This window comes from Gymnogyps californianus, chromosome 16 (genome assembly GCF_018139145.2).
Source record: "Gymnogyps californianus isolate 813 chromosome 16, ASM1813914v2, whole genome shotgun sequence".
Classification (NCBI taxonomy): Eukaryota; Metazoa; Chordata; class Aves; order Accipitriformes; family Cathartidae; genus Gymnogyps; species Gymnogyps californianus.
Genome location: NC_059486.1, coordinates 3,586,917 through 3,611,799, shown reverse-complemented (window position 1 = coordinate 3,611,799; position 24,883 = coordinate 3,586,917). Strand labels below are relative to the sequence as shown.

The 24,883-nt window shown below is 64.8% G+C and overlaps 3 protein-coding genes across 4 annotated transcripts; 2 read left to right on the top strand and 1 right to left on the bottom strand.

The window, feature by feature from the left end:
- Positions 1-1,688: 1,688 nt before the first annotated feature.
- Positions 1,689-6,053, top strand: PLBD2 (phospholipase B domain containing 2). 2 transcript variants are annotated; one of them, XM_050906547.1, is made up of 12 exons: positions 1,689-1,891; positions 2,081-2,174; positions 2,285-2,443; positions 2,888-2,988; positions 3,446-3,660; positions 3,740-3,834; positions 3,904-4,064; positions 4,204-4,299; positions 4,661-4,732; positions 4,853-5,005; positions 5,146-5,308; positions 5,468-6,053. In XM_050906547.1, the coding sequence occupies exons 1-12, from the start codon at positions 1,689-1,691 to the stop codon at positions 5,633-5,635; spliced, it is 1,680 nt and encodes a 559-aa protein (XP_050762504.1). In that variant the 3' UTR covers positions 5,636-6,053. The 2 variants fall into 2 exon arrangements, with proteins under 2 accessions (XP_050762504.1, XP_050762503.1); XM_050906546.1 differs by having other exon boundaries at positions 3,740-4,064.
- A 3,285-nt stretch (positions 6,054-9,338) lies between these two features.
- On the top strand, positions 9,339-11,207 carry SDSL (serine dehydratase like). The gene is made up of 7 exons (XM_050906925.1): positions 9,339-9,506; positions 9,610-9,649; positions 9,759-9,898; positions 10,186-10,274; positions 10,387-10,614; positions 10,728-10,852; positions 11,014-11,207. The coding sequence occupies exons 1-7, from the start codon at positions 9,339-9,341 to the stop codon at positions 11,205-11,207; spliced, it is 984 nt and encodes a 327-aa protein (XP_050762882.1).
- Positions 11,208-16,078: 4,871 nt separating this feature from the next.
- Positions 16,079-23,066, bottom strand: LHX5 (LIM homeobox 5). The gene is made up of 5 exons (XM_050906846.1): positions 22,894-23,066; positions 20,948-21,171; positions 19,445-19,722; positions 17,821-17,986; positions 16,079-16,446 (listed from the first exon to the last, which is right to left on the bottom strand). The coding sequence occupies exons 1-5, from the start codon at positions 23,064-23,066 to the stop codon at positions 16,079-16,081; spliced, it is 1,209 nt and encodes a 402-aa protein (XP_050762803.1).
- Between the last annotated feature and the right edge of the window lie 1,817 nt (positions 23,067-24,883).

The following is a 24,883-nucleotide window of genomic DNA, read 5'->3' as shown; positions in this document are numbered from 1 at the left end:
CCCCGGCCGTGCCCCTGCCCCCTGCAAGCCCCCGTGCCGAGTTTCTGGGGGGAGGAGGCAGCAGGCTGGCCCCCGCAGCCGGAGCTGACAAGGGGAGCCGGTTTCTCACCGAAGTCAAATGCTGCGCTTCTCCCCAGGGAGAGGGGAAAGGAAGGAAAATAAAGACCCAAAGGCAGCGCCCAGCTTGGAGGGCCTCCAACAGGAGCCCAGGTCCAGCCTAGCACCCAAAGGCCAGCGGCACCCACTGGGTGCAAGCCCTGGCCCTGCCAAGCGCTGCCAGGAGCTGGCCCCGGGGCGTGGGGCAGAGCCCAGCTTTGCCCTGGGCATTGCCCCCAGCCCTGCGGTACAGCACTGCTTTCCGCTCGACTGGTTTTCCTGGGTTTCGGCCAAATTTTGGTGCTTGCCGCATGGCTTGGGTCCCTGCTCATGCAGGCGGTGGGTGCGCTGTGGCTCCCACCTTGGTTTCTGCACTCACGTCTCACTGCGTGGCTGGGTGCAGGCGACCGGCACGGACTCGTACAGCACCGAGAGCAGGAGTGGGGATGTGTGGGCACTGGGTGGTACTGGAAAATTAACCAGCAGCAACTGGGAGTTGGTGGGGCGTGCTGGGCCGTGCCACGTGCCTGCTCGAGTGGTGCCTTTGGGGTGCTGCCCTGCCCAGAATAGCCCCAGGCGTGTGGCACCTTTCCCGGCTCCAGGGCTGATCCAATAAAGGGCTTTACCGGTCCCCTCCCCGCCGGGCACGGGGACACACCCTGGCACGGTGCCCCAGCAGCACCCCCACCCCGGCGCTCCCAGCCGAGCCCCCAAGCCCCCAGTACTTGCTGGGCATCCCGGTTCAGCGTGGGCTCTGGGGCTTTGGGGTAAAGCTCCGTCCCACCTCTGTCCTACCTGGCGCCTTGCCATGGCATGGCACGAGCGTGCCAGGCCTCAGGCAGGCAGCTGCGGCGGTGCTCGGGGTAACACCAAGCGGGGGGCTATACAGGGCCAGGCAACGGGGACTTTACACACCCCACGGTGATCTTGCCACCGCGGGTGGGGGCTCCGAGCCCTCTGCCCCCCCCCCCGCCGGGACACCCAGCGCCTCGGGGGGACTTTGCCCGCTGGAGGAGCGGGGAGGGCAGTAAACAGGCACCGGCCGGGATTGCACAAGGCCGGGGCTGCGGTGGCGCTGGGGCCCGTGGGCTGGGCACCAATACCTCGCGTGTCCCTCCCTCCCAGCCCGAAACCCTAGTGGGGCCCAGCCCTCCCCCCCCGCTGTCAGGCGTTCACTGAAGCACTCCCCACCGGCTGCACCGGCTGGGGTTGGACCCCACGGGGAACACGCCGGGGGCCGCGTTCCCCACGGCGAGGGGGCCCACGCGTGCTCCCCAATGGTGGGGCACGGCTGGGGGGGAGGGTGTGAACCTGCGCACATCTCCCGCGGGCGTGGGGCTGGGGGGCTGGGTGTGCAGGGAGAGAGGAGGGGGGGGAGATGGGGCCGTGTGGGAGGCGTGGACACGTGCGTGGGGCTGGGTGGGGGGCTAGGACCAGGGGGGGGGCAACAGGGCGTGTTTGTGGGGCGGGCTGCGGGGCCCCCCCCCCACGCCCGCAGCGCAGGCGGGCGCTGCCGGGGGCGTGGCCCTGTCGCCGTCCCGCCCCTCAACCCCGCCCCCTGCCCTGCGCCCCGCCCCCGCCGCCGTCCCGCCATGGCGGCGCTGCGGGCGCTGGTAGCGGTCGCGCTGGCCGCCGCCCTGGCCGGGGCAGGACCCGCTGCCGCCGCCGCCCCGCCGCCCCCCCGCAATGTCTCCGTGCTGCTGGAGCCCGGCTCGGGGCGGCTCCGCGTCCTGCCCGGCCGCCGCCCCGCCGCCGTCGCCTGGGCCAGCCTCGACGACCGCATCTCCGCCGTCGGGTAGGGCCGGGCCGGGCAGGGCCGGGCTGCCCCGGGCGGGGGACGGGACGGGACGGGGCGGGACAGGGCGGGGGCTCGTACGGAGGCGAGCGGGGATGGGGCGTCGGGGGCGGCCTCGAGGGAGCTGTCGCGGGTGGGGCGCCCCGTCCCACCCGTGTCCGTGTCCCACCCGTGTCCGTGTCCCCCCAGCTGGGCTTTCCTGGAGGTGACCACCAATGCCTCGTACAGCGACAGCCTGCAGGCCTACGCCGCCGGGCTCGCCGAGGCCGCCGTCTCCGAGCAGGTAAGGGGTGACCCCTCCGAAACCGAGGTCCCGAGGGGCATGACGCGACGCGGTTCTTCCCCTCTGCCCCGGCTGACCCCCACCGGTGACCCCACCGCCGTGTCCCCCAGCTGATGTACATGCACTGGATGAACACCATGGTGGGCTACTGCGGCCCCTTCAAGTATGAGAGCGAGTACTGCGAGAAGCTGCGGAGCTACCTCGAGGCCAACCTGGGCTGGATGGAGGAGAAGATGGGGAAAGGGGAGGACCCCGAGTACTGGCACCAGGTGAGGATGGGGTACCCCCACCCAGAGTGAACCCCCCTACATCCCCCTGGGCTAACTGGGGCTTTAATCAAGAGGAGGGGACAAGGCAGCGAGGGGTACCCGCGGTCCTGGCCGGGCTCCAGGTGGGATGACAGGGATGTGGCCGCTGTGGATCCTCCTCCCCTGGGCGAGCAGAAGCGACTCGTGACTTTCTCCCCGCCGAAGCCTCACGTGCTGCTGTTGGGGTGCACAGGGGGTGGCTCGGCCCCCCTCGGCCGCTGGTGCTGAGTCATGGCCCTGCTGATGGTGACAGTTCCCCCCGCGCCGCCTCCTGCCTCTGCAGCAGCGCCAGGACCCACCGGCTCTGCTGCGTCCCCCGGGGGAAGGGGGGAGCCCGTTCCCCAAAATCCCTCGCCCCTCTTCCCCGCGGGAGCCGAGTGCCAGCTCTGTCCCCTGTCCCTGCAGGTGCGCCTGGCCCTGCTGCAGCTGAAGGGGTTGGAGGACAGCTACAACGGGCGCCTGGACTTCCCCCAGGGCAGGTTCACCCTGGCGCCCTTCGGCTTCCTGTAAGCTCCTTCTCGGAGGTGATGGGGATTGGGGGGTGGTCGCCCCAGGGGTTGGGGTGCTGCTGGGGGGGGCCGTGGGGACGATTTCTGGATGTCCAAGGACACCTAGTTTTGCTCCCAGTCCCCCTCGCCCACCTTCTCTGGGTGCTTGTCCTCTGCTGCTGGGGCAGGATGGAGCCAAGGCAGGTTGTCCTCCTCCCCAGCACCATGGGCTGGGTGGTGGGACCACCCCGCCCAGGTCTGCTGCAGCCCCCTGCCTCAGTTTCCCTACTGCTGTGCTCACCCTTCCCTCCCTGCTCAGGCTGCCAGGGTGCTCCTGGCACTAGCACCTGCACCAGGGTGGGATGGAGAAATGCCCTCCGGCCTGGACGGAGAGACAGAGAGCGAGCTCTGAGCCAGCTCGGCTCCTGGGCTGGGGTGTCCCCCACCTGATACCCCGGGTCTTGCTTCCCCCCAGCCTGCTGCAGTTGGGGGGTGACCTGGAGGACCTGGAGTCTGCCCTGAACCGCTCCTCCCCACGGCGCGTCCTGGGCTCGGGCTCCTGCTCTGCCCTCCTCAAGCTGCTGCCGGGCCATCAGGATCTCCTGGTCGCCCACGACACCTGGACCTCCTACCAGTCCATGCTGCGCATCATCAAGAAGTACACGCTGCCCTTCCGTGTCTCGGCCAGCGGTGCGTGGGCTGGGCTGGGGGGGCTGCGTCTGACACCCCCCTTCTGATGCTCCCCTGCTTTTGCGTCCCCCCACTCCAGGCAATTCTCAGATCCCCGGGAGCATCCAGGTGTTTTCCTCCTACCCTGGCACCATCTTCTCCGGGGATGACTTCTACATCCTCAGCAGCGGGTTGGTGAGTGGGGTCTGGTCCTCGGGGACCCCCCCCGTTCTGCTGCCCTCCCTATTGCTTCCCTCCCCGCAGGTAGCACTGGAAACCACCATCGGGAACAACAACCCGGCACGGTGGAAGTACCTGGACCCACGGGGCAGCGTCCTGGAGTGGCTGAGGAACATCGTGGCCAACCGCCTGGCCCGCAGCGGTCCCGAGTGGGCCGCCGTCTTCCGACGGTTCAACAGCGGCACGTGAGCGGGGCGTGATGGGGCGTGGGATGTTTTCCCGGAGGGATGGGATTGGATGGAGGGATGCTCCCCCCAGGCAGCAGGGATGTTCCTGGGGAAAGGCTGGCTGCCAGAGGGATGCTTTCCCCCTTCTCTGTGCCAGGTACAACAACCAGTGGATGGTGGTGGACTATAACGCCTTCACGCCGGGGAAAGTGAGCCCGCCGCAGGGCGTGCTGACCGTGCTGGAGCAGATCCCGTGAGTGCCCCTGTTGTTCCCTGAGCGCTGGCTTCTGTGCTGAGCCACGCGGAAGCATCTCCTCGCCCGTCCCCATGGGTTTGGGAAAGCCCTAAGGGTCCTGTCTGCCCCGGCCCAACGGGGTGGGAGTTGGGCGATGGGGATGCAAATACAGGCAGGAGCTGCCTGTGCTGCCGGTTTGCGGCTAAAGGCTCTCCGGGAATGCTTGTATGGAGGTGATGGGCGCCCAGCACCCCTGGCTAGGGTGGGAACCCAGCAGTGGGGACCCCCACCTGGGCTGCCCCCCTTTCCAGCATGTCCTCCCCCCATCCCTGCTCGATTTCACTGTCTGCTCTAACCGATGCTCTTCCTCCCGGCGCAGGGGCCTGGTGGTGGCGGCTGATCAGACGGAGCTGCTGTACCAGCAGGGCTACTGGGCCAGCTACAACCTGCCGTGAGCTCCGTCCGGCCTCATCCCACCCCACTGATGCCCCATAAAGGGGGGCAGCCGATGCTGGCCTTGCCCCCACCCTTGGGTGCTGACTTGCTGGGTTCCCACCCCCCCACCCCCCAGGTACTTTGAGGAGATCTTCAATGCCAGCGGGAACCGGGAGCTGGTGAAGAAATACGGCGACTGGTTCACCTACGACAAGAACCCGCGCGCCCAGATCTTCCGCCGGAACCAGACGCTGGTCCGCGACGTGGACTCCATGGTCCGCCTGATGAGGTGGGTGCTGGGGACCCTCCAAACCTGGGTGTTCCCCACACCCCCCTAGGGATTTGCAACACTCGGGGGTGAGTTTTTCATCGTTATAAAAAATCCCCCCCCCCCGCCTTCACCACAACTCTGTCTTGGCCACTTTGCAGGTCCAACAACTACCTGCGGGACCCGCTGTCGCGGTGCGAGGGCTGTGACCCCCCCCAGAACGCCGAGAACGCCATCTCCGCCCGCTCCGACCTCAACCCCCGCAACGGCACCTACCCCTTCCCTGCCCTGCGCCAGCGCTGCCACGGCGGCACCGACATGAAGGTGGGGGAGCCACGGCAGCCCCGGGGGAGCTGGGGGGGGAGCTGGAGGTCCCCTCTTTGGGGGTTCACCCCCCTCCGACAGCTCCCCCCAGTCTGTGTTGCCGCTTCCCCATGCTGACTTGCACCCCTGTTTTTTTTCTCTCCCCGACACCGGCACCAGGTCACCTCCTTGGGCATGGCCCCCACCTTCGGGCTGGTGGCCGCCAGCGGTCCCGCCTGGGATGACGTGCCCCCCTTCCGCTGGAGCACGTCACCCTGCAGCACCCTGCTGCATATGGGCCACCCCGACCTCTGGACCTTCCCCCCCATCAAGGTCCACTGGGACTGAGCGGGTGCCGCCGGGCTGAACCCGTCTGTCCGTCCATCCGCAGGCATCTGTCCTGCGTGGGGATCCCTTACGGGGGGGGCAGCTGGGTGGTGGGGGGTCGCAGCGCTACCCACTCTCCCCTATCCCCAGGGGACTGGCTTTGGGTGCAAGGGGGGGGTCCCCTGCGCCCCCGGCTCTTTCTGCTTCTGCCTCTCGCTGCTGCATCCCCGCGGTGCCGGCTATGCTGTGCAAGGCGCCGTGTCCCCTCCCCGCCGAGGGGATCTGGCCCCGGGTCCGTTTCCCTGGGTACTGACACCTGGTTTGGGGGGCTCTTCCCAGAAAAGGGGAGGTCCTGGGAGGCTGGGGCTCGCCCGCAGGGCAGAGAGGAGGGGAGTGAGCTGGTTTGGCTGTGACAAATAAAGCGGTCTGCGTGCAGCAGAGGTGGTGGCTGTGCTTTGCCCTCTGCCGAGATTCTCTGGTGTCTCATATAAGGGTTGGGCTGACGCAGCGATCTTCTCCCCCTAAATTAACGGGGTGCTCCCTGCTTCTCCGCTGCCTCCCAGCCCCGGTGGGAGGGTGTGCAGCCAGCCAGGCCGGGCTCTTTTGGGGTGCAGGCTGCTCAGGTTTCTCTGCTGCTGCGTCAGGCTGGGTACCTGGTGTAGGGCAGAGCTGCTGAAATGGGGGAGCCTGGGGTGTGGGCTGAAGGGGGGAGGTCCCACCGCTCGCCCCCCAGGACGGGGTGACCATCCTCATCCCTTTTGTCTTCCCCTCCTCTGCCACCTGTGTTCCCCCAGCCCCAAAACCCCCGTTGCAAAATCCTCTTACCGCAGCTCCCTTGATCCGCTCTGCCTCGTTAGGAATAACGAGGTCATTACTGGGGGATTAATGAGCTGGTGCTCGGCAGCGCTTTGAAGGCGCCAGGTTCCCACCAGGGCTGGGGGCTGCTGGGGGGCCCTGTAGCTCCCTGGGGGCTGTGTGGGGCTTGGTTGCAGCAGGTCTGGGCTGTTGGGGGGCTGGCACCCCAAAAGCTGGGATGGATGCCCTGGACAGGACTGGGTGTCCAAAACCCCCTGTGCTGGGGGGTTGCAGGTAAGGTGGGGGGTGGCAGAGCCTGTGCCCATGTACCCTGGTGTCCCCATGGTCTGCGGGCTCCTGGGGCAGGGCTCAGGGGGTCCCCGTGCCTCAGTTTCCCCGGGTAGGAGGAGGTCACTGCTACCGAATGATGGGGCAGCGAGGAGGGATGGGCACATCGATGCTGAGGACGCAGCATGCTGGAAATGCAGCAGTGGCTGCGTTGCTCTTCCCTTCCTTTTTTTATTTTCTTAAAAGCAGAAAAACAAACAGAAGTGGTTAAATATCGCCCCAGCTGCAGCGGCTCTTGGCTGAGGCTGTCACCCAGGGACCCTGGCCAGGGGTGAGGGGGTGACAGCCTGGCATTGACTTCCCAGCATGGGGATGGAGCCAAAGGGGGATAAAAGGGGGGATGGGGAGGTGGGTGCAGGGTGGAAAGGGACCCTGAAGCTCCCAAGGGCTGAGCTGAAATGTGGTGCCCTCGCCGAGGGGGTCCCCAGCCTCCTCCCTGTGAGCGGTGGGGGGGCTCCTTGCACCCCTTCCCCAGCACCTGCCACCAAGGGTCCCCAGGGCCCATCCCTGGCCCATCCCCAGGGAAGCGATTGCAGCCCCTCTGCCCAGTGTGAGATGGGGCATCCCTCTACGGCTCCCCAGGGGAGCTGGAGCTTGAGTACCCCCCTGCCTCGGTGCCCCCATTCAAGAAAGCCTCATCATCCCCCACATTTCCAGTCCCCCATGACCCAAAAGCAGCATGGCTCAGTGCAGGCAGCACTGTGCCTCTGTGCTGACCCTGCCTGTGCTGTGTGCTGTTCACTCTGAAGCCTAATGATAGTGTGAGAAGCAGGGAGTTAGTCATTTCGTTGCCACCGAAGGCCAGCTCCATCAGGAACAGGGCTGCCCTGGAGCCCACGCCCTGCTCGGTGCCTGTCATTAGTGGTGCGCTCAGGGGGGCTTTGCAGCACAGTTTGGGTCAGGGGACTGAAATCCCATATTCTGGGGTCGGTTTCACTGCGGTCTGCCTGGCAGCGGGGAGTCAGAGGAGTTCCCAGTGCACCCCATTTGGCTGTGTCGTGCATGTGCCAGCTCGTGTGCAGTGGCCCCCCCCTTGGGACCCCCATGGAGCCACCACGGAGGGGGACTGGACTAACTTCGTGCCAAAGCGGCCTCTGCTTTCAGACTCCTCCGGCCAGAGGGACAGAGAAATCCTCTGCGGCTGCAGGGTGAGGAGCCAGGGTCAGACCTTCCTCCAGATCCCACCTTCCTCCTCCTCCTCGCCCTCTGGGGACAGAGCCAGCCCCTTGGCGCAGAGGTAGGGCACGTGCTGGGGGGACCCTCACCCTGGGGAGTGTCACCAGGGCTGGGTGACAAGAAGGGGTCCCAGGCTGTCCTGGGGGAAAGCAGTGGCGGGGCTCTGCCTGCTTTGCCTGGGGGGCTGCTGGACCTCGGGTCTCAGCCAGGCTCTGCCTGGGTCCCTCTGGGCAGCCCCCTCTCCAGGGGATGGTCCTGGGGCACCTTTGCGAGGTGTGTGGGGACCGTCCCCCCCCCCCAGACCCCTCCTGCCCGCAGGGTGCCTGGCTTGGCCAGCCGGAGCTCGGGGGGGATGGCTCATCCCGGGCATCTTACCTAGCTGGCAGGGCTGAGCCCCCCTGGGGACGTGTGGCTCGGAGGCGGGCCCGGGGCTGCCCCGGGGTGGTGGGGCTTGGCAGGGTGGGCATAGAAGTGTGATGGCTTGTTTGGAGGCGATGGGGGGTGTCTCGGCTGTTTGCCAGGGATTTGGGGCACACAGGCTGCCCTCACTCTACCGGAGGTCTGGGTCAAATGGGCAAAGTCCTCAAATCCACTGGGACGTGTTTCTGGCTGGACCCAAGAAGAGCCGGTGCTTGTGCCCAGCTGGTGGGGGCAAACCCTTGGGGACCCCCAAAGCCATTTGGGAGCTGCCTCTCCTATTCCTCCCCCCCCCGTCTCCTGGGTGCCCACATCCCATCTCCTGGGCATGCGAAGGACGCTGGGATTTGGCTGCCGGAGCTGCACATGGCTGTCCCCGCTCAGGGCACCCGGCACCGTGCCCGGGCCACGGCTGGGCGCTTTCGGCACGGATCCAGCCCCGTGGTTGGAAAAACCCGCCCGGTGCTGAGCAAACAGCCGGGGCCAGGGCAATGTTTAACCCCTGCCCCTTGCCCTGCTGCATGGCTGGACACGGGGACTTGGGGACACTGGCACGGCCCCTCCGACATCACCTCTCCCTCCTCCGTCCCCCAAACTTGGCTGTGGGCGAGGAGCTGGGGACATGCAGCGAGGCCCTCCAGGACACCAGGTAATCCCCACTGTGGGGTGGCCCCGGCTGAGTTAGGGGACAGGGCGTGCGGGGGGCACTTGGGGACACAGGGGGCTTGGGGACCAGAATGCTGGAGGAGGGGGTGGCCCAGCTTGTCCTGGGGCTCTGGCAGGGAGGACGCATCGCTGCACCCCAGGGCTCGGTGCTGCTGCATCCCGGAGCCAGGAGGGGACACTGGGGACAGCCTTGTCCCTCCTGAGGGGCTCCTGTACCCCATACCAAGCCCGGGGAGGGCAGCGGGGCTGCGGGGGGGGACCTCACAGGGAGCAGCCGGTGCCTCCCCCCCCTCTCCCTGGCAGAGCATCCATCGCTGGGGCCATGGCAGCCCAGCCCAGCGGGGGCGAGAAGCCCTTCCACATCGTCTCGCCCGTCCTGGAGAGCCTGCCCCTGTCCAGGGCGGCAGGCACTAAGGTCTACATGAAGCTGGAAAACGTCCAGCCCATGGGCTCCTTCAAGATCCGGGGCATCGGCCACCTCTGCCAGGAGGTGAGCGTGGGCACGGCGTGGGCAGGGTGCTGCTCATGCCCTTACAGGGGGCACGGCAGGGGGACACAGCCGTCCCCTTCCCTCCTTCCTTCCTGCCTTTCAGGCTGCCAAGAAGGGCTGCTGCCGCTTCGTTTGCTCCTCAGGTAACTGGGCCCTGAGCTGGGGCAAGGGGGGAGCTGTGGGGGGATGCTCACGAGTGATATGGAGGGTGCAGGGGGGGCCCAAGCCCTGCCTGACCCCCGCTTTCCGCAGGGGGGAGCGCGGGTCTGGCGGCAGCGTACGCAGCCAAGAAGCTTGGGTTGCCGGTCACCGTCGTGGTCCCCAGCACCACCAGCCCCGCCACCATACGCAAGCTGGAGGAGCTGGGGGCGGAGGTGGAGGTCTCCGGCCAGGTACCCCCGCGGTCAGCCCCCTAAAACTGGGGTCTGGGAGGGAGCAGAGGGGGCTGAGCCTGAGCTCAGCCTGCTCTGCGATGCCAGGGATGTGCATGGCAAACCCCATCCCGAAGTTTCCCCCTCCTGCATCACCTGCACCCCGGCATTGCGGCAGGGTCACCCACCTCAGCCCAGCGCCCTGCGTGGGTTTCTGGTGTCCCCCAGCCCTGCGGTGACAAGGGACCGATCTCTGGGGCATGAGGGCTGGATGCGGCCCCGCTGAGCCCCTGTTGTCCCCCCCCCAGGTGTGGGATGAAGCCAACAGGAGAGCCCTGGAGCTGGCACAGACCGAGGGCTGGGTCAGCATCCACCCCTTTGACCACCCCGCAGTGTGGTGAGTGCTGCCAGGGCTCAGCTCCTGCCTCCCCTGCCCTGAGGTCTGGGTTGGCTCAGGATGTCCCCAGGCTGCATCCTCTGTCCCCCGTGTCCCCCCCCTCACCCCGCAGGCAGGGTCACGCCAGCCTGGTCCGGGAGCTGAAGGACTCGCTGGAGACCAAACCGGACGCCATCCTGCTGGCGGTGGGCGGCGGGGGGCTGCTGGCGGGCGTCGTGGCCGGCCTGCACCAGGTGGGCTGGCAGGACATCCCCATCGTCGCCGCTGAGACCTGGGGGGCCCACAGCTTCCACGCGGCGCTGGCAGCCGGCCGGCTCGTCTCCCTGCCTGACATCACCAGGTGAGCCAGGCTTCGTGGGAGCGGCCATGCGTGCAACGAGTTGGTGGGTCTCAGCCCAGCTCACCGAAGCGTCCCGGGACCACCCTGACCGCCTCCTTCCCCTCCTGTCCCAGCGTGGCCAAGTGCCTGGGAGCCAAGACGGTGGCGGCGCGGGCGCTGGAGTGTGCCCGGGAGTGCCAAGTCATCTCCCAGGTGGTGGAGGACACGGAGGCTGTGCGAGCCGTGGAGCAGTTCCTGGGTGAGCAGGGGCCAGCCGGGCATGGCAGGGGTGACAGGGACACCACTGGGTCCTGGGACAGGCTGGAGTCAGGGTGCTGGGGGGACCCTGGCTCCACAGGGGGCTGATGGGGACGGGGTGGGCAGGCGGCTCAGGGTGTCCCCCCGCTCTTGTCCCCGCAGACGACGAGAGGATGCTGGTGCAGCCGGCGTGCGGGGCCGCCCTGGCCCTGCTCTACACGGGGCGGCTGCAGCGGCTGCAGTGCGAGGGGCGGCTGCGGACCCCGCTGGCCTCCGTGGTGGTGGTGGTGTGCGGGGGCGGCAGCATCCAGGCAGCCCAGCTGCGGGCCCTGAAGAGCCAGCTGGGGCTGGAGTGATGCCCACCCCTGCCTCTGCCCTGCAGCACCCTCTGCTTGCTTTCCTCCAAAATAACCAAAATAAAGCCCTGTTGCCTGGCGGACGTGAGGCCGGACTGCTCCCACAGCCTCTGCCCCAGCACGCAGCATCCATGTAGGGATGGGGAAACTGAGGCACGCAGGGCGGACGAGACCGGGACTCACACTGGAGGCAGGGATGGAGCTGGGGCTCTGCCTGTCCTTCCCCTGCCTGTCCAAGGGCAGGACTGGGGTACACATGTCCTGCTCTGCCCCATGGACGTGCCGGGCATCCTCCTCCGTGTCCCCCAACCCTCGGTCCTCCCTCCCCTCCCTCCCCTGCTCCTCCCCAGGCTGTTTGGACTGCAGCTCCCCGCCTCAATTAGCAAGCGCTCCCTCTCTGACTAATTACTTTGCTACTGTCTTTATACATTATTATTCTAATGATTATTAATTATTACAATCTTCTCCTATTCCTGCCGCGCTGTCTGCGGTCAGAAGAGAACAACACACACGGACCTGCTTGTTACGGTGATTTATTGGCAGAGCTCCCCGGCTCTGTTTAACACCCGCGGGCTCCAAGGTGCACCAATGTGTGTGTGTGTGTGTGTGTGTGTGTACCCCATCCCGGAGCCCCCTTGATCCCCCTTTTTCCCCCATCCCACTCTTTTTCCCATTCACCCCTTTCCTCCAGGCTTTCCTGCTCTCCCCCATTCCCACTCTCTAGTGCTGCATTTGCTTTTAGCCCTTTGCTCTTGCACCTCCCAGGGTTTTTTGTGTCTCCCCAACAACATTTCTCCCCCCCTCCTTCCTCCCATCCCCAGGCAATGTGGGGTCTTGCTCCCACCGGGGCTCCCCAACCCCGACTGCTCCCCGGTTCCCCAGCTGAGCCCATGCCCCAAGCATCACCTAGTGATGTCGGGCAGGGAGACAAGCCTTCTCCTGCCCCAAAACCCTTTTCAACCTCCTCCTCCCCTTCGGAGCAGAGAGGGCTCAGCCCCAGGACTATCTCAGACCCCGGATCACAGGCATCCCCCACAAAGCCCTTTCCCCTGGCCGGGTGCCTGCCTCGGGACCCGGCTGCCAGCCCCCCAGAAACACCCTCCCTGCCCTCGGCCCTTTTCCCCTCTCCCCCCGATACCTCCCACCGGCCAGGCCAGCTCCCCAGGTGCTTCTTGGAGGCCAAAACCCCATAAATCAAAACTCTGCCACTCCATCGTGAGCAATAGCTTATGTAAAAAGGTGTTTCCAGGCAGCACCGAAGGCTGGAGAATCCTATCACGAGGCACACTATTAATTATAAGGAGTCAGCCCAACCTACTCCAGCCATTTTTTATCCCAGGTCCAAAACCTGATTACTTTCCACCTTCTGCAGACCTTCCCCTTCCCCCCAAAAAAGGGAAAAAGGTCAGAAAAAAAAAATAGCATTGATGTTTGCCCAACAGCTTTCGAAAAGGAGTTTCTTCCCAGGACTGCTGCTGCTCTGCCGGGGCCCGGGGGGAGCCAGGAGTTGCGGTGGTGTTTCCCCAGCACAGTCCCACGGGAGGGTTATTGCTGGTGGTGACACGGGCATGACCGTGGGGTTTAGGGTGACTACCCTCAGCACCCCAACGGGGAGCTTTGCCCCCTCCTTGCCTTGACAAGGGAGCGCTTGGGCTTTGGATGTCCCTGGCAGGGACGTGGGGGTGCAGGTGACCTGGGGGACACCCTGCTGGGGGTGGCATAGCCCCAGCTGGGGGGGGGGGGTGTCACCCGTGGTCACCCTGCAGCTGGAGGCAGGCGTGAACCCTGGGTGCTGGTTCCTTTCTGGGACTGCTGGGCTGATGGGGACTCTGGCTGTGATGGGGACCCCCGTCTTGGTTGTGATGCCATACTCTGACCCTGGCTGCAGTGGGGACCCTGGCTGTGATGGGGACCCCCATCTCAGTTGTGGTGCTGTACCCCGACCCTGGTTGCAATGGGAACCCCAGCCCTGGCTGTGGTTAAGGGCTGAGATAACCAACGGGCTGAACCCGGCTGCTCCCTGCAAGGCCAGCTCCGTGTCCTGTGGCCGGGATCCGGCCCTTTGCCTGACACCGTGCTCTCCCCAGCCATCAGGTCCCTTCTGCTGGTGCCAAGCCGCAGGTGGGTGTTTGCCGGGATGGGCAAGCCCAGGGCAGCAGTAGCCCCCGGCCAGTTTACCTGGGGGAAGGTTTGGCTCCTACACCCAGCTCTGAGCTGCGGGGCCCAACCGGTAAAGCTCCTCCGTGCCAGCGGGTCCCTGCTCGGATGGCTGCTCCCGCTGAGCCTCGTCCTCCTGCACAGAGCCCCCCGGCCCCCTGCACACGAGGTGGCAGCTTGGAGCATGCCAGCATCATCCAAAATCCCTCCTGCAGCCTGTTCCCCCACTGGGTCCCAGAGCTGGGGTGCCCCAGCAGCCTGCGAACAGCCCTCAGGTGTATGCCTTGGGTATAATAATGATAATAATAATAATAATAACAGCAGTCAGCGTTCACCCAGTGAATGACCTTGTGCTCCGTTTTATAATCCTCAAAATGATGCTGGGAGGGAGTTATTTAACAACACTTTGCCCTGTCTTTATAAAAAGCACCCGTTACCTGAAAACACTGACAGCCTGGAAGGGGTGGAGCAGAAGGGAGCAGCCGGCTGCACTCCTGCCTCAGTTTCCCCACCTGTTAAAAGGGGAGAAGGTGCTTTGCTTGGTGGGTGATAACAGTCCGATGTCTTTGTGATGGCCCCAGCTCCTGGCTGAGGGATCCCTTGGGGCTCGGCCTGGCTCGTTTGCCACCTTGTTATTAATGCTGGTAATGGTATAGGAAGGATAAATTCCACCACTTGGCTGAACAGAGAAAATATGCAGAGAAGTGGCTGGCTTTTCATAAATCATTGGTGCTCCGTGTTAGAGCCAAGCCAGGACTTAAAATTCAGGTCAGGAGAGAGGGACTCTCGTAAGCCAGTGAGGGAAGGTAATTTATTCTGTTTATATCTTTTTACTGCAAGACAAGGAGGGGGGGAAACTCTGCCATGATTTTGCATTTTAAATATTAGTTCAGAGCTGCAGCCTGCCTTGGACTTTATTTATTTTTGTATCTCAGAAAACAAGAGTGGGAAAGCAGGAGAGGAAGGGGAGCAGACTGGGGTGCTGGGGGAGGATACCCTCCTCCTGCCTGCCCTCCGTGCCCCCCTGGGGCAGATGGGGCAAAAGCTGCTGATGGCGTTCCCAGACCCCCCTCCCCTTGGTGTTCCCCCCCCGGTGTCCCCCTCCAGCAGCCCTGCTGACCCCTCGGCACTCCGGCGGCTCCCCCATGGGGATGCTCTGCCAGCAGGGCTGCGGGTGCCTCTGGGGTGCCCTGGTGGGGGGGGTCTTGGGGGGTACACACAGTACCTCCCCCCGTAAGGAGAAAGAAATTATGCACCGGGCTCTCTGCTGTGGGGGAAAGCGCTGAGCTGGGCAATGTGCCCCCCCCGGTGCCGGAGAGCTGGGGGGAGTGGGGAGGCCTGGGGTACCGGGTGGGTGATGCAGCAGCATCACCTTGTACAGGGGCGACGGCACCCGTCCCACCCAGGGGACCGATGGGGACTGCTCCTCCAGACCCCGCGCAGGGCTGGGGGACGGTGGGGGAGCAGGGCAGCCCAGCCAGCATCTCTCGTGGTCTTGTCTTAAAAAAAAAAAAATAAATAAAATAAAATGAAAGGGACCAGGTGACCGAACAGTAGGTAACTAAAAGGTTTTTTATTCACATTGAACAACAAGAGCCATTCACACTAACAGCCTCCGCAAGAGGCAGCGGGGACAGGAAACCCACGACGCTTTCAGAAAACAACTTTTTTTCTTTCCTTTTCCATCCTTCTTCCTTTTTCTCCCCCCCCTCTATCCTCTTGCCCCCCTCCCCAGCGCCACCCCCTCCCTGCCTTCAAAATAGAAAAATTCGGAGCCTCCGATGACTAAAGTACAATAAATAATCAGTAAACACAAAAACATACTTTATTTGTTTCTCCTTTATACAAAATAAAGAAACTAGAAGCAAAAACTATAATACATCCTTAAATTGGCGGAGCCTCCAGGAAACGTTGGGGTGGGACTCGGCGTCGAGGCTCGAGTTTAATTTCTGCTGTTGTGGTGGTTGGGTTGGTTTTGTTCCAGGGTTTTGGGTTTTTCTTGTTTATTGGGGTTTTTTTTGTTGTATTTTTCCAGTTTCTGCCTCTTTCTGGTGTCTTTTCCACCATGTGGGAGCCCAATCTCAGCCAGTCACTGGGGCAGCCCCGGGCCCGGCCCCCCCCCACCTCCCCCCCCGCTACCCATCACCAAAAACCGGGTCCAAACCCACCTTCTCCTTGGGGATAAAATGGGAACAACAAAAACAAGAGCAGAGGAGGGGCCGGGGGGGTTATTCCTGCTATTCCCCATTTCCCCCCCATGAGGTGGTAGGGGATAATTAAAAAGGATGCTAATTAGCAGGGGGGGAGGGGGGAGCCCTGCCCCAGCCCCCCCTCCCCAGGTGCCGCCGGGGCAGTGGGACCTGTGTCCAGGCGAGTTCAGCTTTGGTCCGAGAGGCGGTGGTCCCGACGCCGGCGGGAGGGGGCGTTCTTCGGGGCTGGGCACCATTCATTGCCCCCCCCCCAGTGTTGGGGGGAAGGTGCTGGGAGGGGGAGGTAGCGGGGTGGCCCCAAGGTCCCGGGGGGGGGGCAGTTCTGCAGTGATGGGGAGGGCGGGGGGATGCAGGGATGCATTTTGGCATCGGAGAGGGGGGTCTTTATCCGGCGACGGTGACATAATGCGCCCTGGTCCGGGGCGGGGAGGGGGGACACGCGTGGGCTGGGGGAACGTGGGGGTGTTTTCCCCCTCCACACACGCACGCGTGCCCGCGCCAGGCCTACCACACCGCCGCCTCGCTGAGCTCCGGGTTGGGGTGCGAGAGAGCCCCGCTGTAGCCGCTATTGCTGGACATGGAGAAGGGTGGGCTGGGCCCCCCGCTGAAGACCTCCCCCGGGATGGGGTGCAGCGAACCGGTCATCCCCGGCTCAGGGCTGGGGGTGTCGGGATGCGAGATCATATCCGTGTACCTTTGGTTTTCTGAGGAGTGGTGTCCGCTTAGGGGGGGCTCCAAGGGTCCCAGGGGTGTGGAGCCGGGTCCTGAGTTCTGAAGGTAGCTGGAGTCGGCCGGGGACTGGGCTTGGGAGGGCGGCCCGTGAGGGAAAAAGTCATAGTTGCCTCCCGGTCCGTAGTAGTCACCTTGGTAATCTGTGGGAGGTGGGAGAGAAGGATGGAGCTGGGAGAAAAGGATGGAGCTGGTCCCCCGCAGCCAAAAACCTTCCAAAATCCCACCGTGCCCCATACCCAGCCCTGTCCTCCCCCCTGGACCAGCGTGGCCGCCCCCTCTGAAATAACTCTGCTGGCTCCTGGGGTGCGGGGCCCAAAAAGCCAGCCGCAAATTTGAGCCCAGAGAGGGAAATAAGCCCGTCCTAAGGGCTGCAGCGCTCATCGCCCTCTCCCTGCCTGGCCTGGAGGGAGGGAAGGGGATACAGGAGGGCAAGGAGCCCAGCGCTGGAGTGGCTAGGGAGGGGAGAGTGGGCTCACTTTAACGCTTAGTTAATGGGGGGGGGGAAATATATATATATAAAGGGAATGGGGAAATGTATATATAAAGGGAATGGGGAAAAAAATACATATAAAGGGAATGGGGGAAAAAATATATGTAAAGGGAATGGGGGAAAAAATTATGTAAAGGGAATGGGGAAAAATATAATGGGGGAAAAAATATATAAAATGGGGAAAAAAAATATATAATGGGGAAATTATATGTATGTTTAGCAGCCTGGAAGGGATCTGGAAACTAACTGCAGGGCAGCAAGGGGTGCCTGGAAAGCCCCTCGTCAGAGGGGAGGCTTTGAAAATGCAGCTCAGGGAGGGGGGGGTCCTGCACGGAGCGGGGGGGAGCGGGGAGGCGGCGGGGCCGCCCCGCTGCGCCCATCCCGTCCCGTCGGGGCGGCGGGGGGCCGGCCCGGCGGCAGTGACCTTCCATATGCTGCGGGCCCGGGCGGTAATTGGAACAAACGGGGCCTGAAAGGGGCACAAAAGCCCCGCAGCTGGGGCTTTGTTCGCGGGCGAGGGGCCGCCGCCCCGCCACAATGCCCGGCCCGGGGTGGGGGGGGGCGTGGGTGTGAGTGTGCGTGGACGTGTCTGCCTGTGCGTGGACGTGCGTGCATACGGTGATGTGAGCACGCGTGTGTGCGCGGGGATGCGCATCCGTGGGCTGGTGTGCGCGTTGCACAGCCGGGGGAGTGCACACGCGTGGGTGTGCCCAGCTGCCTCTGCGTGGGTGCGCGCGCGCGGGGGTGTGCATGCACAGGTGCCTTGGAGTGCGTGGGGCCGGCCGGGATGCTGCGGTGGCCGCGGGCGCGTCCCCCTCACCGTCCCTTCGGGGCCCCGGGCGGCTCCGCTCCCCGCGGGAGGGGGGGGGGAACGGGAGGAGGAGGAAAGGAGGGAAAGGGGGGTGGCAGGGGAAGGGAAAAACCCGGGGAGAAGCGGGACAGGGGAGGAACAAAGGGAAAGGGGAAGAGGGAGGGAAGGGGCGGGGGGGGGGACGGGGCAGGGCCCCCGCGGACGGTCCCTCACCTCCGTAGTACGTGTAGGGCGTCGAGCCGAGCATCTCGGACTCGTCGAGGCGGCCGCCGAGGGGCCGCATCCTGCGTGGGCTGCGGAAGAAGGCGTGCCGGCGGGCGCCCAGCGCGCTCAGCTGCTTCATCCGCCGCTCCTTGGACCGGCGGTTCTGGAACCAGACCTGCAGCCGGGCCGGCGTCAGCACCCACCGGGGATGGGGATACCAGGGACCTCTCTGGGTCTGGGGCACACACCCCCACCACCCCACCCCAAGTGTGGCCCGGGGTGGCCGGGGAAAGGGATGGAAATCTTGCGCCTGCCTGGGAGGGGATGGGTTTTCCCAGCTCTGGGTGGTATTTAATGCTCCCCCCCCATCCTGCTGCGAATAGCCCCAAAAGGTGCATGGAGGGGGGGGGACACGGACACACGAAATAAAAAGGTTTATTAAAATCCTGGCCCCCTGGCTGCACCCCCTTGTGCACATCCTCAGCCTATCTGTCCCTGCAAGGGAGAAGGCAGCCGGAGGATGTGGGAAGAAGAATTTTCCCATATAGGGGGGGAAAGAAGGGAGGAAAAGAGGGAAGGAAAAGGTCGGGAGGAACTCCGGATCGTGGCAGAAGTAGGCGGAAAGTGGGGAGCGGGGAGACGAGCACCTGCTGCGACGGGCAGGGAGTCAGAAGAAAGCCAGCCAGTGAGGATGGAGATAAAAGGGAAGGGGAAGACGCGGCTGCCTCTCTGTGGGGCATCGCCTCATCCAAACCGCACGGCCTCGGCCCACGCACGCCTTTCCCCCAGCCTGGTGGGGTGTCTGGATTACGGCCCTACTCCCCCCCTGTGTCCCCTGGGGATGGGGCAGCTTGGGGGAACGAGCACATCACACTCCTCCTGGGACTTCTGCTCCCCTCTGCCGGGAGCTGGGACTCACAGCTCCGCTACCGGCAAAGCTGGAGAGTCCTCCCCTATTAATGCCTCTATTAAATCCCATTAATCCCTACATTTCCGCAGGGATTTTCTTCACGGGGGCAGTGTGGTAAGAAAGTGCCAGGCTGCCTGCAGAGCACAATGGCTTCTCCTTGCTTTCACAAGGCCGGAGCGTCCATCTCCCCGGCACGCCGGGGGATCCTGCTCAGCCCCCGGGGGAAGCCAAGCCGGCGAGGCAGCGGAGGAGCCCAGCCAGCTCATGTTTCGGGGCTGGTTTTCATCTCTTCCCATGGGATCAGTGTATTAAAGCACAGGGTGGGGGATCCCTGCTAACCCACGGGAGCGTGGGGTGGGTGCAGGGCTGGGCCTGGGGTGATGCTGGCAGGGGATGGATGGGGTTTGCCTGTCCCCGTTTTCCCAGCTCGTGGGACCAACCTCCGCATCCCAACCCCTTCCCAGCACCTGGGAGAGACCGTCACGGCCTTGCGCTACCTGGGCTCCCACCAGCACCCCTTCTCCTTCCCTCCCCATGTGGATCCTTTCCCTGTCTCTGCTCTCTGCGAGAGGAAATCGCCCCGTGAAGCTCTGATGTCACAGGAACCTCCGTCTGCGGCGGGAACGACGTCACTGGCCAGCCCCATGACATCACGCTGTCAGGTGGGGAGGGCTACGGCAGGGCAGGGGGGCGAGCTGGGGCAGTGGGCTGGGGCTGCCCTACCTGGATGACTCTCATGTTGAGGCCGGTCTCCTGGGCCAGCTGCTCTCGGATGTGGCGGGTGGGTTTGGGGGTGGCGGCGAAGGCAGCTTTGAGGGTCTCCAGCTGCTTGGCTTTAATGGTGGTGCGGGGCCCCCTCCGCTTGGTGCCCGAGTTCTGCTCCTCGTTCTCGTTGTTGGTGGTCTCCTTGTCCGAGGAGGTCGAGTTGTCCGTCTCCTTGGTGTCGTCCTGCATGGGGTCCTGGAGATCCGGGGACAAACTCCTGTCTGTACATGAGGACACTGTAAAGGAGACCCAGAGAGGAAAGGGGGGGGGGGCGGATGACTTAGGGGAGACATCAACCCCCCTCTCCTCTGCCCTCCCCAGCCCACCTGGCCCGGCTGCTTTCCAGGAGAGGGATTGGGGGGTGCTGGAGAGCAGCAAGGGGTGCAGATCGCCTCTGCCCCCCTGGTACCCCTAAAGCATCATCCCCCAACATCACGAAGAGCTCCAGGCAAGCGCCGCCCGATCCGGCCCTGTGCACCGTGTCGTGCCGGCTGGGGGGGAGCTGGGGAGGGGGCGATCCCCCAGGCCCACCACAGCCCCCGGTGCTCCCCCTCTCCCCCGCTGCACCTTTCACACCGGGAAGCGGGATGCACCGCTGGGAAAAATGCAACCAGTCCCTGTCAGGGTCTGGGGGGGTCTCCAGTCACTGCCTTGAGCCTGGCTCACCCCCCACCCCCAGCCGCCCCCCCCTCGGGGACCCTGACGCCAGCACCCGCCCCCAAGGCCAAGCTCTACTCGCCTCGCTCACAGCAGCGGCCCCACTGACTGGCGTGGCAGGATCCGGCCCCGGGTGCTGGACGGAGAGAGAGCCCACGGAAGGGGGTGAGCACAGGCGCCTGGCATGGCTGGGACAGCAGGAGTGGGCCTGATCCTGCTGTCCTGACGCAGAGACAGCTTCCAAGGAAGTCAAATGGGAGCTTTGCCTCTGGGTGAAAGGAGGCGAAGGATCAGGCCCGCGGCGCGGGGGGACCGGGCACACTCGCAAGGGGGGGCTCCGGGGCGTGGGGGGCTCCGGGGCCAGGCCTGGCTGGGTGTGGGGGGGTGTCCTGGTTCCCCACCGCCCCACATCCCTGCTGCCGTAGGGGCCGTGTGCGGGGCAGGAGCGGGGGGGGGACTGGGGGGGGGGGAAGTGATGCTGCGGGGCTGCACCTCGGCCACCGCTCGTCCCACGCATGTCCGTGTCCCGCATGGGGGGTGTGTGTGTGTGTGACAGAGCCTTCCTCCCGGTTTGAAGGCTTTCACCCCAAATCTCTCCCTCCCCCCCCCGCGGATTAACGGGGGGTCGGGCTGGCTGCGAGGTGCAGCCCCTCACCCCACAAAGCCAAACCTCCTTCCCGGCCCCGCGGGAGGTACCGGCAGCACCACGGCGGCTGCCCGGAGCAGTCGGGCGCTGCCTGTTCCTGCCTGTACGAGCGGCAGGGATGCGATCCCGGGCGATGCGGCGGGCTGAGCCGCTCGTACCTGAGTTGAGGCTGCCTTCCTTCAAACTGGGAGAGTTCAAATAATCCTCTTTGCAAACAAATTTGTTTTCGTCTATGATATAGAGTTCCTCGCCCGTGGAGAGCTGCTTGTTGCAGACCATGCAGGTGAAACAGTTCAGGTGAAAGACTTTATTCCGGGCTTTCCGGACGAGGTCGCTGGGAGAGATCCCTTGGGAGCAGCCGGCGCATTTGGTACCAAACCTCCTGGAGAGGGGGAGAAAAGCAAGAGCTGGGAGCCCCGGCAGCGATGGGCTGGGGAGGGGGGGAGCGTTTATACCGATCCCCCCCTCCTCAAAATCCCACGGCGGGAGCCCGATCCTCCAGCATTTCTCGCTGGGAGATTTGGGGGAGCAGGCGATTCGCACCCCCTGCCCCTTTGGGGCGAGGAGGAGGAGAGCCTTCATCCCCGCGCAGCCCCGCTGGCAGGCGCAGGGTGGGCTGCGGAGAGAGCTCGGGTTTAGGGTGTCCCCACCCGGGGACACACACACACACGAGCATCCTCGACAGGATTTGGCCCCAGAAGGGCCGGAGGGGAGGGGAGGGCGGCGGGGGTTCCCCTCCGCGCTCCGCGGGGGGGTTCGTTTCAGCCAGTGCCTCCCGGGCGGGGAACGGGGGGGCTGGGCTCCGCCCGGCGCCGGCCTGAAAATCCTGGGGGGAAAACGGGACTAATTACGGCCAGAGCGACGGAAAAAGGGAGCGGTGGGTGCGGGGGGCACCGCGCACCCAGAACAACAACGGGCGGAGGAGGAGGGAGCTCCGCTCCCCGAAGCTTCCCGGGGTCCCCAGCCCGGCGCCGGCACCGGCACCGTCCCGCTCTCCCGGGGGGGATTTTTCCTGGTCGGGAACAGCGCTTTGGAAATTTCCGATTTTCCTTCCCGTCGCTGGAGGTAGAGCAGTTTTTTCCCCTGGAGATGCCTTTTTTTTTTTTTTTTTTAAATATTCCAGGGAATCCGAATCGGCTGGAAACGATCTCCCCAAGGAAAAAAAAACCAAAAAACCAAACAAAAAACCCCCCCAAACCAAAACAAAAACCCCACCAAAACCCCAACCAAGCAAAAAGCCCCCCAAACCCAAAACCCCTCAAACTCAAAACAAACAAACCCCCCACACAAAAAATGCCCCCAAAACCCGGGAGCCGGGGGCTGCCGCTGCCGAGTCCCCGGGGGCTGCCAGGCCTCGGGGTGCCCACGCAGGGTCCCCCCTTTTTCCCCTCCGGTCGCGGCACAACTTCTGCCTCCCTCGCTGCTCCCCGTGACGTTGATGTAGTGAGAGCATTAGGAGTCATAAGTCATCGCCCCCCCTTCCCATCCCGGCCCCTAATTTCCTCATCGGCACCTTATCGCAGTCATTAGGGGCGTTTAAGGAGCGGCGGAGCGCGGGGCCCCGCCGGGGCGGGGGGGGGTGGGGAAGGGAGGTTTTGGCCATCGTCTTCACCGGGGCCTGCGGTCCCGGGAGCGGGGCGAGGAGCGCCAGGCCGGGCCCCGGAGCGGGGGACACACGGCTGCAGCCGCGATGCCCACCGGGGCCTGCCGCGACGGGGCGGGCGGCGGCACCGGCGGAGCGGGGCCCGGTGCTGGTGGAGGCAAGGTCATGGGGAGACTGGGGGGGGGGGGAGGGGGGGGCCAGGGGGGGCACAGCCTCGCCGTCCCCACCTCAGACTGCAGCAGCGGCCGTAGCGCAGCCGCCGGCCCCCCCCCCCCGAGGCTCTCCCGGCCCGGGGGGCTGCTTCCCCGCCGGAGCGGTGGGGCAAGCTCGGTGCGGATCCCCGGCAGAGAGGGATGGGCGGGGAAGCGGGTAGCCCCCCCAAGCTCCCCCCAAAGCTCCGGGGGAGACCCCAGGGAGGAACCGGGGGCCGGGCGCGGTGTGAACCTCCGCACCCTCTCGTCCCCGTTGGCGGGGTGTGTGTGTGTGGGGGGGACGACTCACCTGAAAAAGTCATTTTTGCAGTAGAGTTTGCCTTCCCTGGAGAAGCATTTCTCGGTCAGGTTGCACTTGCACTCGCAGCACTGGACGCATTTGATGTGCCATGCCCTGTCCAAGACGTTCAGCAGGAACCGGTCCAAAATCGGCCTCTCGCAGCCCGCACAATGCACCATCATAACCTCCGCCGGGGGATGGAGACGCGCAAACGAGAAGTCAGCCCCGCGCCGGCACACGGCGGCGGCTCAAAAATGCAGGAAAAAATAATAACAACAAGAAAAAAAAAATATAAAAATTTAAAAAAAAAATAGAAGAGGGAATAACGAAAAATTCAGGGGAGGGGAGCGGAGCGGCTGTCAAGTTCTTCCCCCTCTTCTCTCCAGAGCCTCGGCGGCGGGAGGGAAAAAACGATGCCCCCCCCCCTAAAAAAAAAAATAATAAAAAAAATCCAAACCACCCCCGAGAAATAATAATAATAATAATGATGATGATAATAAAACCCCCAACAACCAAATCCCCCCCCCGGTCCCTCCGGAGCGCCCCGGGAGCCGGCGGAGCGGCGGCCGCGCTGCTGGCGGGCTCTGCGGCAGCGGGCGCGGCGGGAGGGGTGCATGAACCCCCCCCCTGCAGCCGGCAGCCCCGGTGCCTCGCTGTGCTCCGCCGCCGCCGCGCCGCCACTCTCATGCTGTCCCCATCGCCAGCTTTGTCCCCCGCCTTAGTAATTCGCGCATCCTTATTCAGATTTGGTGACGTAGGGGCCCGCGTCGCCCCGGCGGCGGCCAATGGGAGGGCGGTAACCATGGCAACCTCTTAATTTATAGCATATCTAAATTGGCTCCTGCCTTGTGCTTGGCACAGAGGGAAAAAAACAACGCGCCTCTATTGTTGAGGGTGGCTTGTACCTGTGCCGCGAAGTGAGTATGCACCTGGCTGGGGGGCCGGGGGGGCCACGCTGCCACAGCCCTGCTTTCCCGCCAATTCGCCGCTTATTTTTATGTATTTCTTTTCAAGGGATGCTCGGGGAGGGTTTGGGGGGGGTCCCGAGTTGGGCTGGGGGGAGAGCATCACCTGGTTTGGGGGTTGTTTTTTGGGGTTTCGTTTGGGTTTTGGGGGGTTTTTTTGTGCAGAAAAGGGAGAGATGCTTTTGTCTGGAAGAGCAACAAGCGGGAAAAAGAGGGGGGGGGGGTGGATTGGGGGGGTGGTGGGGAGGGGGAGGGGGCCCGGCCCGCGGGGAGAGCCGGCTCCTCCGCGCAGCGTGGCGGGATGAAAAGTTCCCCTGGCAGCGCGCTGCGCGGAGGTATGCGGGCCCCCCCCCGGCCACCCCCCCCACCCCCCCGCCACCCTCGGCCTTTGTCCCACGGGCCCGCCGCCTTCCCGCCCCTTCCCCGCTCCGCGTAACTCGCTGGCAAGCCCCGGGGGGAAAGGGGGCAGGGGGCGGCCCGGGGGGGGGCGGCGGCGGGCGCTGCCCCCTCGGACACTGTTTTTTCTCTTTAATTCCAGGTGCGGCGGAGCTGTAAATCGCCGGCTGGCCGTGCGGGAGGGGACGGAGTGCGGGATTGGACCCGGCGCTTGGGGGTTATGGGGGGGTTCTGGGGGGGGGTTCTGCCCGGGGCCGGGGGGCCGCTGCCCTAGCCCGGAGCTCCCAGCCGGAGCGGCGGGGTCGGTGTGTGGGGCGGCCCCGCCGCCTCTCCCTCCGTTTCCCCGGGATTTGGGAAGGGGACGGGGCGGCCCTGGGGTCCGGCCGTGCGGGGAGGAGGAGGAAGGCAGCAGGGCAGGTGAAGGCCGGCCCCCCCCCTCCCCTTCCCCGTCCGTTTCTCCAGCCAAAACCTCTGCATTTATAACTATTTTTTGGGGTTTTTTTCCCCGCTCCGGGGGAGAAGGGCTCGGCCAAAGCCCGCTCCGGCCCGGCAGCCGCGGAGCATCCCGCCGCCGCGGAGCATCCCGCCGCCGGCTCCGCACCGGGGCGCGGAAACGCTCCCGATAGCGGCAAAAAAAA

What these genes read in the sequence shown, in the direction of transcription:
- PLBD2 (XM_050906546.1), top strand. Translation starts at nt 1,689, where the DNA reads ATGGCGGCGCTGCGGGCGCTGGTAGCGGTCGCGCTGGCCGCCGCCCTG. An exon ending in CGACGGTTCAACAGCGGCAC is followed by an intron (nt 4,065 to 4,203) that starts GTGAGCGGGGCG and finishes TCTCTGTGCCAG; the next exon opens with GTACAACAACCAGTGGATGG. An exon ending in TCCATGGTCCGCCTGATGAG is followed by an intron (nt 5,006 to 5,145) that starts GTGGGTGCTGGG and finishes GCCACTTTGCAG; the next exon opens with GTCCAACAACTACCTGCGGG.
- SDSL (XM_050906925.1), top strand. Translation starts at nt 9,339, where the DNA reads ATGGCAGCCCAGCCCAGCGGGGGCGAGAAGCCCTTCCACATCGTCTCG. An exon ending in CCGCTTCGTTTGCTCCTCAG is followed by an intron (nt 9,650 to 9,758) that starts GTAACTGGGCCC and finishes CGCTTTCCGCAG; the next exon opens with GGGGGAGCGCGGGTCTGGCG. An exon ending in TCCCTGCCTGACATCACCAG is followed by an intron (nt 10,615 to 10,727) that starts GTGAGCCAGGCT and finishes CTCCTGTCCCAG; the next exon opens with CGTGGCCAAGTGCCTGGGAG.
- LHX5 (XM_050906846.1), bottom strand. Translation starts at nt 23,066, where the DNA reads ATGATGGTGCATTGTGCGGGCTGCGAGAGGCCGATTTTGGACCGGTTC. An exon ending in TGCAAAAATGACTTTTTCAG is followed by an intron (nt 21,172 to 22,893) that starts GTGAGTCGTCCC and finishes CCCCCTCTCCAG; the next exon opens with GAGGTTTGGTACCAAATGCG. An exon ending in GCCCTACACGTACTACGGAG is followed by an intron (nt 16,447 to 17,820) that starts GTGAGGGACCGT and finishes CACCTCCCACAG; the next exon opens with ATTACCAAGGTGACTACTAC.